The 13486-nt window shown below is 42.3% G+C and overlaps 1 protein-coding gene and 1 long non-coding RNA gene across 7 annotated transcripts in view; one reads left to right on the top strand and one right to left on the bottom strand.

Annotated features, from left to right (window-relative positions):
- The window catches only part of USP24 (ubiquitin specific peptidase 24), a 111774-nt gene extending 106517 nt beyond the window's left edge, over nt 1–5257 (bottom strand). For all 6 annotated transcript variants that reach the window (XR_012160474.1, XM_073357590.1, XM_073357591.1 and 3 more), the window contains exon 1: nt 4797–5257. Coding sequence is in view for 5 of the 6 variants with exons in the window: in XM_073357590.1 (XP_073213691.1) it covers nt 4797–5117 (321 nt within the window). In the remaining variant the exon portion in view is untranslated. The remainder of the gene's footprint in view (nt 1–4796) is intronic.
- On the top strand, nt 4299–10853 carry LOC140916241 (uncharacterized). Its single transcript, XR_012160475.1, has 3 exons — nt 4299–4817; nt 7732–7835; nt 8833–10853. It is a non-coding gene; the product is annotated as an uncharacterized lncRNA (long non-coding RNA).
- Nucleotides 10854–13486: the final 2633 nt, after the last annotated feature.

Raw genomic sequence — 13486 nt, 5'->3', positions numbered from 1 at the left:
AGCAGAAATATGCTAGTGTACGCTGAATGCTATTATTATAATTTGTGTTCACTGACTTTTAAACAGCATTATATGCCAGAAGTAAATGCTGAATAGAAAACATGCTGTCTTTTCATATCTCATACATTTCAGAACTTTATATTTGCTATCCCATCTCAAGGGTTGGCCATGCTCAAGAATTGCAAGGCCTGCTCAGTACTCCCCAAGCTGGAGGATCCCATTTTGCAGTCCCCCTGAAGTCAGTACTGAGCAAGGGCCTCAGCTCTGCCCTGCTCAGCACTCGAGACAAGTGTCAGTCAGTGGAGAAGATAAGAGGGGGGAGAAAGAGAGCAGGAGACCCCTAATTCAGGTCAAAACTAACAACCAGATTCACAGAGATAGAAGGTACACACCTTTATCCTGATGAAACTGATCAAATTTTGTACTACTGGCTCTTGGTGCGCAGTGACACTGGTTCAGACTACAGCAAGAATCAGACACTGAATCACATAGTTTCAGTTTCCCAGCCATCACTGCTAATTAGACTGGTAGCTGAAAAATGCAGTAACACCTCAGGTATGTGAACTGTTCAGATACTAGGGAATGAGCACCAAGGAAATTCCTATCTAAAAAACCTGAAAAACTAATATGAATTCCAGATTCTTTTTAATTGTAAAGTTAGGAAATGAAACTAACACATAAAACTGCAGATCAGCAAGTGCATCTAGTATGGGTGAAGCACACAGCACGTTACTACTCTGTCATACTGCAAGGTTTAAGTTATATAATGAGCTCCCAGCCCTCTAAATTTTCCTCTCAATAACCAGAGTAAGAGAGTTACCACCACCACCATATTCTCTCTTTAAGATCAGTTTCTGACTTCACAGGAGAATTTTTATTCTGATCCATTTAGAGGATGGTAACAATATAACAGTCACAATCCTCCCTACTATCATCAAAGGATGAGAAAGTTCCTTAGCTCTTCTCCACACATAACAAATGTTTAATCCAGTCACTGAAGGTGGGCACAGGCAGATAGACTTTTGGGTCTTGCTCACTGAAACTCACCCATTCATCACGAAGCTTAAACCAAGAGATGTTATTAATTACATCACTTTTATTAATGTACTACAGAGTATTCCTGATCAAGATATTATCTTCCTGATTAAATTCTTCCTTTCCTGTATTTTCTTGGGATTTTATCTGAACACTCCAACTTTTAGATTCTCATCCTTTGGCTTTGTCTAGTTTTAGACTGCATATCCCCAACGTGCAATGTAAATACAAATTAACAAGTATATTATTTATGCAATTACAGTGTACTTCATCACTGACTTTATTATTAAATGTACGTAGCGTATATTTACAAGCAGTTTTGGCATTTTAATCATTGAATCAAAGTTTATCATTTGTAATTCAAGAGAATAAACCTTAAAATCAGAAACATGCCATACTAAAACAGGATTTGAAATAAAAAAGGATTTGAATTTCTAAAGAGGACTTATTAAGTTATTACCATAAGTTCCAAAGAGAAGAGATCCCACAACCCCAGAGCCACCAAGACACAGACACAATCTCCTCTTGCAAGCCTCAGGCTCAAAAGCCCCAGTCCCATGGGGCCTCAAAGAACAGGACAGTATAAGTGGAATTAAGAGCGCAGAAATGTCTCCAAAATGTCAAATGTGTTTTGGGTTTTTTTTAAGCCTTAAATTTAATGGACTCCATGCCCACACAGGCAGATAATGCAGCAAGCAAACAGGCTCCCCGTTATATATCTCCAAGATGGATGGAGTTGATGATGGTTGAACAGACTTTTTTGGTAGCTCAGGGTAGGGAATTCTGCAATAATATAGCCCACCATAATGGCATGCATCATAATCAGCAAGTGAATTATAGGACTATTCTAAATTCCATCACCTTGCTTATTTATCAAAAATTGTGAATACAAGTGCTTAACATGCAACTCTAGTAATCACAACAAACATAATATATAGGCATTTCTAGGAATATCCAAATGCTGTGGAAATATTTTTCTCTGGAAAGTTTCATGGATTCTCGAGAGAACACCTTATTTAAAACCTCATTAAAATTATCCCAGAAACAACTCAGCTGAAGCACAAAGGGGGCATCTAAAATTACTATAAGGAAACAAGAAAAAGCATCAACATGTATTTGGCCAAAATTTTAATTTTGTAAAGACAAGCTTTTATAAAACATAACCAGTCCCGCTCAAGCAACTCCCCTGCAGTGTTTGAACCTGAACACTGCAACATTAAGAACATTAAGAACTTAATTTTCATTGTCCAAGATGAGAAAAACAAATTAAAATGTAAACTGGATTTTAAAATGTATTCGTTTTTAATAATGTAAGCTAGCATTAGTAAGAGAAAGAGCATCTTATGTTGCAAACAAACATTTCTCAGCGGTCTGTGTCTCTTTAACTAATTGTATATCCTGAAGCTCTGCTTCAGAAGGTGTCTATTATAGTAGTCTCCTAATATGAGTATATATAGGAATGCTCCAGGTTACAATTTAAAAAAATGAACACAAAATACAATAGCTGGTCACAGCTCATACCTTAAAGAGGAAAAATTGGAATAAGTAAAGAACCGTAACAATGCAATACAAAAACATCTAATTTTGTTTCCTAAACTATTCCTGTGAGTCAGACTTTTACATTACAAAAAATTAGGCTCTCAATCTTGTAATCAGATCTGTCACTGTGGAAGAACCCTTGCATCTGTGTGGATCCTATTGCTGAAATAGTACTCCCAAATGCTCCTAAACCCTCTGCAATTTGTCATATTTTCCGTATTTTGTTTGTTTCCCTAGTTTCTGTAACACTACCACTAAAAGGGAAATATTTTACTATGAAAGGGAAACAGTGAAGTTCACTATACACAAAGCATCAAATACACAAACAAAGGAATTTCCCCCCTCTATTCTATCAGAGGTAGTATCACAATCTTAGATATCATTTGTAACAAGAATAGGTTAAAAAAAAAAGACAAATGTAATGTTTAAATGACCCGTGTCCCTTTAAATATATTGAAAAAAGCATCTTATCTCATGTGTAACTATACACGTTTATTTGAAATTAAAGACGTTAAATATCCCTTCTTTGGTCATAAACTGCTTACTGACAACAGATCACACATATTGGGATCACGATACCCGTCCCCCACTAGCCTCTCCAAGGCAGACACTAAAAACCAGTTTGTGGTTTACCCATTGTAACTTTGTTGATTTAAATATATGGTTCCGATCTTGCAGACACCTCCACATGAGTAACGTTATGCATGTAACATAATTCATCATAGCACATCTACTGAAGATTTAACGCATTGAGTTCAACAGGGCTATTCACGTTCCTAAGATATGCCTAAGTAAAGTGATGCAGTGAAAGTAGGGGTACAGCTTGTGTATACATATATACACACACACCCCTACGCATATAATAGCAACGTTAAAAAACAGAGATAAGCACCAGCCATCCCCCTACATTCAACAATCTAGACATTTATTGCCTCATTTCTTAAAGGCATCATGGGAAAGGTGAGTTTTGAATTCAGATTTGAGGGAAGAAAGGGTAATGGCTTTACACGTAAGGTCAGAGAAGACATCCACATGAGAGGCAGCATAGGAGGCATGAAGAGGTTTGCATGAGAAGCTGGCATAAGGGTTGATGACAAGGCTGGCATAACTGACAGAGAAGAGACGAGAGAAGAGACAAAAGCAGACCAGTAGGAAGAGGCAAAGTTATGAAGGGGCAATATTCTTCAGTACCTTTATCAAAAAGCTATTCTGAAATACAGATAAGTTTAAATTATAATGTTTGAAAAATCAATATTTTAAAGCATTTTTATTTCAGTTCACCATCTTTTAAGTTGCCATTTATTCTTATTCCCATTACTTCTATCTGTATTAACTTAGCATCCAGTAACAAACCCAACTCTATTTTGATTTGTGCAAAATAAACCAAGGTAATCACACTGTAATTTTTCTTTTTTCTTTCTTTTAACCAAATAAAATAATAATAATAAAAGAACATTGCAGTGTAGAGCCACCTGGCTGATGCAATGAGGCAAAGAAAAAAAAATAAGCCTGGCAAAGCCAGATAATGCGGTGTTCCTAAAATGCTTAGAGCGAATGGCAAGCACTTCACTTTCCAGAAACTGAAATAAATAAATACGGCATATTCTCTCCACAACCACCAAAGAGGGGCGGTGGCAGCGATACCTTGAATTAATTGAGCTGATGATGGCTGAAACTAGCTACCACATGCCACGGGTAGAGCTGCTCCATTTTGGGGGCAACCTACAACAGGATCCATATTGTGGGAGAAGCTAAAGCTACCATCAGACTCTGCTCTGCCAGCACATCAGGGAGCAGCCCTCACCCGTGCACCCACTGAGTTTTGGAACCGCCCCAACGCAGCACTGGAAACCTACCAGCTCCCCGATGCCTTTGGCCCAGTAGCCCAGTCATCCAGGTTGGGTGGAGTTGGCCCCCTTACACCAAGATGCCGGGGCCCCGGCCAGGTATTTTGTGCACCGGGGCTGGGAGGTGGCCGAGCAGCCCGCAACGCTGCCGGGCGAGCGGTGGGAGCTGAGCAGAGCGGACGGGCTCTGCTCACAGGGTCGCTATCCCACCCTCCCGGGCCGGGCCCCTGCGGGGGATCGGCCCGTTAACCCGGGGATGAGGCGACACCGGCCGGCCCGTTAGGCGCAGCCCGGCACCGGCTGACAGCGCTCAGCTCGCCCGGGAGCCCAGGCAGCGGTGAGGGGCCCCGTCCCAGGCAGCCCCCCGCGCCTCACCTCGGTCTCCACCACCTCATGGTAAGCGGGAGGTGGGTCGAACCCGCCGCCGCCGCCGCTCCCCCCGCCGCCGTCTCCGTCCCCTCCGCGGGAGCCCTGCCCGCCCGCCGGCGAGCCGTGCCCGCCCTGCCCCGGCTGGCCCTGCCCGCTGTCCATGGGCTCGTAGCCGCCGTAGTGCAGGCCGGGCCGCTCGTTGGTGAGCAGCGCCACGGCCTCGTTGATGTCGTTCTTGGCCAGGCGCAGGGCCCTGCGGATGGCGGCCGCGTCCGAGAAGCCCATGCACAGCAGCGTGGTCATGTGCTGCTCCTCCTCGCTCTCCATGGCCGGGCCGGGGGCGGGGGGGATCGGGGCCGGGAGCCGGGCTCAGGCGCTGCCCGCTCTGCGCGCCGCCATGTTGACGGCCGCCTTCCCCCTCCGCCTCAGGACCGCGAGCCCCGCACCCACCCGGAAGCGGCCGGGAAAGCCCTGGTGGGGAACGCGCCTGGGGCCCTGGTCACGTGACAGGGGAGGGGCGTGGCTTCTTGGGCATGAATGGAGGCGAGGCAGGGGCGGGGTATGAGGGAGGAAGAGGTTGCCATGGGAACCTGAGAAGGCTGCTGCGGGGGCAGGGAGAGGGGACAGGAGGGAGGGGCTCTCAGGGGGTGGATGCCGCCTCCTGGGGAGCCTGAGGGGGCGAAGGGTCTCAGGGCAGGGGGGTGCCAGGGGAGGCTGAGGGAGTGGGATGGAGGCTCCCAGGAGTGGAGGAGGAGGAGGGTAATGGAGGGGGACTGCCAGGGATCTGATGGAGGAGGCTGCAAGGCAAGGAGAGAAGAAGGAGGATGCTAGAGGGAGACAGAAAGAGAGGTGGACGAGGGTTTTCCAGACTAATGCCACCCTGTCCTTTAGAGGACGGGCAGCAAGGACTGGGAAAGAGCCTCCCAAACCTGCCTCTGCCTGCTTTGCTTATTTGTGCCCATCTCTGCCGTGCCCATAAACCCTGTATTTGCACAGGCTGGCAGAATTGGTGGCATAAATGAGGACTTGACAGAGGTAAATGTGAGGTATGTGTGCAAATGGTCAGGCAGGCTCAAGGAGTGCGGGCGCAAACGTGGTGGATTCTGCAGATGTAGAGGCAAACCCTGTGGGTGCAATTTAGGAGGAAATTGGAAAAGTTGATCCTAAAATCAGGGACACTACAAGTAAGAAAGAGGCATTGGTTATAATGCTGTAATGAGCTGAGTACTGTGTATGTATCCTAGAATCATAGAATATCAGGGTTGGAAGGGACCTCAGGAGGTCATCTAGTCCAACCCCCTGCTCAAAGCAGGACCAATCCCCAATTAAATCCTCTACTGACTATAATTAGAATTGCTCAACTGTAGCAATTCTAGCTCAACTGAAGAGTCTCCTTTAACTCAAGAAGTAGGACCTGTGCTTTTGGAGTGGGAGGATCGCCTACGTCTTCACTATCTTTATGAAATTCCAAGTGGCCATGGTATGGCATGCAGTGACATTGATGTCCCAGATGGCCTTGGATTTGTTACAGTACTTATCTATGAAGATCAAGATTTTGAGAGACACAGTTTTTAGGTGAAACAACGGACAACTTGACATCGTAATGTTGACTCATTTTGTATTTCAGTATGTCACTAGCCATCACACTCCTCATGTCAACAAACCAATGGGCAGAAAAAGTCACGCAATATAGACTTTCTAATTCCTCTCACTCTTTTAATGGAACTACGTACAAATCAATTGTGTGGAAGTTGTGAGCTGTTTTGGAATTCACCTTCCAGAACAAGGAGGGCACTTTCATTCACACTGACTCCAGTCATGAGATACTAGAGTTCATTGAGCTGCCGAGGCTCAAATGTGGCAGGCTCCAGAAAAATTCCAGCATTTCTGGTTGATCCATTTAATATGTTGAATGTTGACTCTTCAGTCAATCATATTACCTACAGTAGTGCTTACATTTCACTTTTTCATTTTCGAAGCACTTTACAACCATTAATTAGTCCTCAACACACTATGAGTAGGTCAGACTTATCTCCATTTTACAGATGGGAAAATTGAGGCACACAGAGTTTAAGTGACTTGCCTAAGGCTATACAGAGGAAGCCCAGCACTCAGCTCAGCAGACTACATCTGTAATTTTGCATGCAGGTGAATGAATTAAAGCCTTATTGGCTTGCAGGCAGAAGTAGTAGGGAAGCAGAATGCGGTGGACTCAGTTGTAGTGATAGATGCTCTATTATAGTCAAGCAGTGCTGAAACTAGCTAGTTGTAATTTTATATTGGGCAAACTGATGACATTTTGGCCAAGTGTGGAGGTAGCACTGAGTGATAACAGTGCAGTGTCACTTTAGAAACCAGGAGTGCCAGTCCCAAAGGTGCCTTTTACCATCTCACCAGACAGGGTTCATTGGAGACTGCCCTCAGGCAAAGACCATGTTTTACAGCTCAGTGGAGGTACTGGGGAGGATGTCAAATAATCCTCCAGGAAGATTGTGGGTCCCAAGTTGCACACATTTTTCCTGTGATATCACTAGAAGGAATTTATGCCCCAGATGGAGGAGGTTAGCTGAGCAAACGCGCCCAAATGAGCATTGCAAAGAGGATGTGGTGCCTAGAGACCCAGAAGGGTATTGGAGGGTGCAAGGAAGCACAACAATACATTTATTATCAAAGGTTCAAGATACAAGAGACAATGAAAAAGGATAAAGGGAACAAAAGGGTCAAATAAAACATGTATATTTATAACATGATTTCTAGAGACTAAACCTAACAGGCGAACTTTCTGTCTAAAGAAGTTTATCTCATCCAAATGTTCTTTGCAGCATTTCCCACCATGGCAGGTTGTGATCCTGTTTTTGTGAATGTAATTGTACTAACCAGTTACGTGCTCGGTGCAGGATAAAGGGTTGTCTTCCTTGCTTTCTCCTTATTTTCCCCAAAGTTCATTGTCTGAACTTCAGAATTTGGATGACCCCTACCCTCATAGCATATTCTCTGGTGTGCTGCCTCCCTGTTGAGTTCACAACCCTCCCATTGACTTCATAGGTAAGTGAGTCTCCATTGTGTTAACTTATATGCTTAACTTACATGCAGGCGAGACAGGTGATAAACATCATTTTTATGACAGAAAACCTGTCTGTCAATTCTGCCTTGATACAGACTTTAGGAACATATTCTCAATATACACACATAATTCCTTACATAGTTACTGTACTCACATTTCACAACAATATTAATGACCAACATGTCGTTGGCTTTCATTTAAGACCTCACGTGATATTCTTCGGTGAACGAGAATGTACATATCAAGCTATTCTTGTAATCCCATTGCCAATTGGCACTGAGGGGTTCTTAAGGTCACAGGATGCTTATAGCAGGGGTGGGGAACCTTTTTTCTATCATGGGCCATTGGCCCACAGAAAAAATCAATGGCGGGCCACACACAGCCCCGTGGGGTAGGGGAGGGGGGCATCGAGGCTCGGGGCTTCCCGCCCATGGTGGGGCAAGCCAGTGCTCACAGCTTCAGCCCTGCGGGGCGCCTAGGCTCGGGGCTTGCCACAGGCCGAGTGAAATTAAGCAACAGGCCAGATCCGGCCTGCAGGCCATAGGTTTTCCACCCCTAATTTAGAGCATCAAAATGGGTACTTTGGTCACCAGGAATGTGGGTATGTATTCAGTGATTGATTTAATTGTGTTCCTATTTAATATAGTGTGAATTTACCAGCTATTTGGATTGTGTTATTTTTACAGAAGTTAACCAGTTCCTACAGAATCAATGGTATGCAAATACCTAAGAACCCCCAAGAATGTTACTTACTCACAAAAGAGTATTTTGCAGTATCCACTAATGTTTTGGTAGGTGCCAGAAGTATATGACCTTGTGGACAGCTTTTGGGATGGCAGTCATAGCTACCTTGGATAGACAACCAGCCTAAAAATAAGATGTGACTGAATCAAGTACAATGACTTTTGCAGAGATATTGATGTAGGGCTGTTGTGTTGATTTATATTTTTAACTGGCTGTTTATTCTTTTCTTCACAGATCCAAGCAATGCTGTGTTTTAGAGATCACCTTTACTTAAACAGCAAATGCAACATTTTCACTCTGTGAGAACAAACAGTTGTATTGCTGTGGAGACCATGCATGCACAGCACAGGCAAAGGGTGACATCCTGGCCCAATGGGAGTTTCCCCATTGACTTCAACAGAGTGAGGATTTCACCCAAAATCTTTGAATTTACTGGAAAAAAATTTTGAGATCATGTTTTTATTTTCCTATGTGCCTATTATAAATAAAGCTTCAGCTCCTTGTAGCTGAAAGTGACTAACAAAATGTTTGGCGATTTTAGTAGAGGAGAATTTAAATTTGTTATACTGCCATCAAATCCTTTATTTTCTCTGTATAATTTATTTATGCTAAAGGATTGACTCCCTGAAGTAGCAGAGTAACATGTTATCAAGGAGAGTTTGCTATGAGATTAAACCTTCCTGTTTATAAATCCTTTATAGCTATAAATAAATAGACATACAGGGAAGTGGAATAAAAAGACAGGTACATTATTGTTTTTAATACTCAAAACTCAGGTAGGTAAGCAATAGGAGTTGCATAAAACAGGAGTAAGAAATACATATATATTAATGATTTCCACAAAGAGTTTCTCTTTCCAGACATTCTATGAAGGGACATGAGGCTTGTCTACACTTACAGCACTGCAGCGGCATAGCTGTACTGGTGTAGCTGTATTACTGTAGCGTTTAGTGAGCTTCTCCCATCAGCGTAGGTACTCCACCTCTCCGTGAGGCGGTAGCTATGTTGACAGGAGAAGCCCTCCTGTTGACACAGCACTGTCTACACCAGGACGTAGGTCGGTCGGTAGGTGTGGATTTTCCACACCCCTGAGTGACATAGTTATACTGACATAAGTTTGTAGTGTAGACCAGGGGTGACCAGAGTATGCAAGTCATGTGCATTATAAAAGCAGCTGTGTTCTGTTTGGGAGGGAAGAACACTCTTTTTGACTCACTTTAATGGTTTAGGATAAGGCACCTGACGCAGGCAGGTCAGATGATGATAATGGAGATTTCCAGCCTGGTAGCCAGCCAAATGAACAGCATCTCTCTCCATGAGCAGAAGGGTGAAAACTGTGGGTGAGAACTTGGCACACACAACTGTCAACAAACATGGCAGGATTATGCAATAAATTAAGAAATTAATAGTACGTTGCTCTTGAGCTGAGATGGTCGTTTTTATTATTTTAGTTAGGTATGTAGCCTTTTATTTTATTTAATGTTAATTTTAGCATGGTTATGCTACAGTGGGTTTGCCTTTGGCGGCTACAGTCTTAAGTTTAATAAGAGTTATCTCTGTTTGTTTTATATTTAGAGCTCATAGGAACACATGAAACCAAAGGCAAGTAACACAATTACAAGAAGGTTCATTATTTTTAGTCGTTTTATTAAAGCTGCCAACAAGGTTATAAATGTTACAGCATATACAATTCCTAAATATATCCATGCACCATTTATAACTACAGACATACTCACATCCTACTAGATGGTGTTAGAGTCTGATGGCCGTCTCATGGATTGATCATCAATATGGGGATGGATCCTGTTGGAAGTTTCCCATAGGAAGCTCAATTTTCCCACTGTGGGCACCCTTTTTTATAATGATTTTGTCTATACTTACATTCTGCGCATGTACACGGAAGTGTCAACCCTCTCTTACTGGTTTGTGTCCCCTAGAAACGTAAGGGACCCTGAATTCTATAGGCCGTGTAGGTTCTCATTAACATACCATGTGTTAAGATACATGTTAGAGACAAGATTTGCTCTTACAGCATTTTATAATTTAAAATTTAATTTTTCGGCTAGACTTTCGCAACATTACCACTTGGTGCCTTTTTTCCCATAATCTTAGAGCGTATTCCTCGGTCATTTACTTATGTCAGCATTTCTTGTCTCCAAGGCCTAAAATAGCTAAACTAAAATCTTGCAGGCATCAGCCTACAGGTTCTTGAATTTTAGCTTGTCTTACTTATATCTAATACATAATTTCCTGTAAATACTGATCAATCTTTTACTTGTATAATCCTACTAATTAACTCTAATTAACATACAATGAATATATATGATATAACATGTTGATTAATCATTAAATCACACAATAAATGAATAATAAACTTAAATCATTGGCTACAGGTACATCCCCTCTCTATCTTCATTCACCCCAAACATAATACATATTAACTTAAAACATTATAAATGAGGGATGGCCTAATGAGTGTGCTTTATAGTAGCAGGTGACTTCCAGCTCTTTAATATAGCTATTTGTTGCAGCACCTCCTCTTTTAACACATCAATATGTATTACCAGAAGAAAGGATATCGGAGAGAGTTCTGTCTCCAGTAGCTTCTCTGGTGAAGTTGTGAAGGAATAATCTAGCTTCTCTTCAATTTTAAAGAGAAATTTTAAAGTGAGGAATCAAAAGGGCTCAGTAAGGATCATGAAAGGTATCCTATAAAATACAAATACAATAACAGATACTAACAAAGTAAACACACAAATGCAGTTAGATATTAAGACATCTAGGCAAATATAGGCAAAATATATAAATGAAGATTTTAACAGAGACAAAGAGTTTGTAGGTGTTATTTGGCACCATGTGATACAGGCAAGTAGTTAAAAACAACAAATAAATGCAAGACTCCTAGGCCTTGTGGATTTGCCTGCAATTACAGCTGCTGGTGGCCAGATAACAGTATAGTTGCATTGGTCTGTACTCTCAGGCAAAGCTGCTATAAATTGTGATTTGCACCAATGTCGCTTACCTTGGTTTCCAGCAGGGGATTGTTCATGTGCATACATAATCCTAATTACAATATTTTCTTCTTCTGTTTTGTAACCCTGCATTTCAAAGTGCTTTACAGAGGAGGGGGGAGTATCATAGCCCAATATTCCCCCACCCCAGCTAACCACTTCTAGAGTTGCAGATCCTGGTGTGACCATTAGAGGTACAACATCCAGCCAAGGCAGCTGACTAATCCCCTTCTCATCCTGATGGTCAAAGAACATAGGAGCTGAACTCTACTTTTTATTTTAACAGTACTAGCTATTCTCTTAAATACAAAAACAAAGTGTCACACTGTTTCCATTGAATGAGAACAGCATGATGCAGCAATGGAAATAGTGAAACAGTAATTTAAGAGAAACACAGCTGGGAGGAAAGAACTTATTCAACGGTCTGATCATACCTGCTCTGCAGTGCTCACTCCTGATTCACCATATAGGGTATGTCTACACTGCAATTAGACACCAATGGCTGGCCTGTGCCAGCTGACTTGGGCTCGCAGGGCTTAGGGTAAGGGGCTGTTTAATTGCATTGTAGATGTACCCAATCTTGTGTTCTGCTCTTCAACTCAGACCAGCATTACAAGACTTCCTCTCACTCCACAATTTAAATGTTAAAAAAAGTGACAAGGATGTTTTGATTCTCTCCAAAACAAACTCTGCAAACCCAGGAAATATAGAGATAGGGTTAAATTAAAAAAAAAAATCTAAACATGTAAAAGTAGCCAAACAACCATAACTCCACCCTGTAATGGTCACGCAATAATCATACAATTATGATTGATGCATTTTAATGTTTGTGGTTCTAGATTCAGTAAAAATGATTTTAAAGACATAATTTTTATATTTTCCCTCATGAGCTGAGTAAACGCAATGCTTTTACAATATTCGGTTCTACAGAGGTTCTTATACCATGCTCCTTATTGTAGTACCTGAGTGTCTTCCAGTAGCGCGTTAAATGATATGACTAACATCTGTCATGCTGTTTATTCTTTCATGTTCTCCTCAGGAGCTGAAGTGTGTGCAGAGGGGCATCTTGTTTTGGTATGATTTATACATGCAAGTTGCTATGTATTTATGTTAGAGAATGCAGGTCAATGAAGTTCACCTTTGCAATTGGAGTGCAAGCTGGTGAAGTTCATGATGGTCCTTAGTGCAACCCAGAGACCTCTTAGTGCCAACTGGCAGAGGGCACAGGGGTTTACAGAGACTGCCTGGGTCAGATATATACATATTAGTTCACCAACGGGTGGCATGTAATGTCTCTACTGAGAGCCAGTAGGCCGCTGGTCATCACAATCATTGCAAAATGTATGTAAGAATAGTATTTAAGAAGTTATATATCTATACTGAAAATTGTGTTTTAAGATCTTAGAAGAGGTGACCTACATCAGACAGGTTCCTTTCAGGCAGGAGCTAACAGATGCTTATCTCCCTGTCTGGTCATATGTGTATTCTGTATTGTCCACTTCACAGTGGAGGTCTATTTGCATACTGAACCGGATCCTAATCAAGAGAAATTGACAAGAGAGGGAAGCCACAGGAAGGAACAATCAGCAGGAGGGTGGAGGGTGGGGATGGGTGGAGTGGGGTTCTTGTTTATGAAAAGGACCAAGGGACTGTCTTGGTATATCTAAGGGTACCAAGAGACATTTCATTGAGGAGGCAAGCTGACAGTGTGACTTGTCTCATGAACAGAAGATCACAGTGAAGCCTGGTTGTAAAGTACTGGTGAACAATACTTTAGGTGAGAGTATCTTGTTAATTAAGTCTAGGCTCTAGAATGAGTATTATGATTTTATTTTCTGTGTAACCTTTTGTTTCGAATGCTTCTACTTGCTATCACT

The sequence above is a fragment of the Lepidochelys kempii genome, chromosome 8 (assembly GCF_965140265.1).
Source record: "Lepidochelys kempii isolate rLepKem1 chromosome 8, rLepKem1.hap2, whole genome shotgun sequence".
Lineage (NCBI taxonomy): Eukaryota > Metazoa > Chordata > Testudines > Cheloniidae > Lepidochelys > Lepidochelys kempii.
This window is presented reverse-complemented; position numbering and strand designations above follow the sequence as displayed.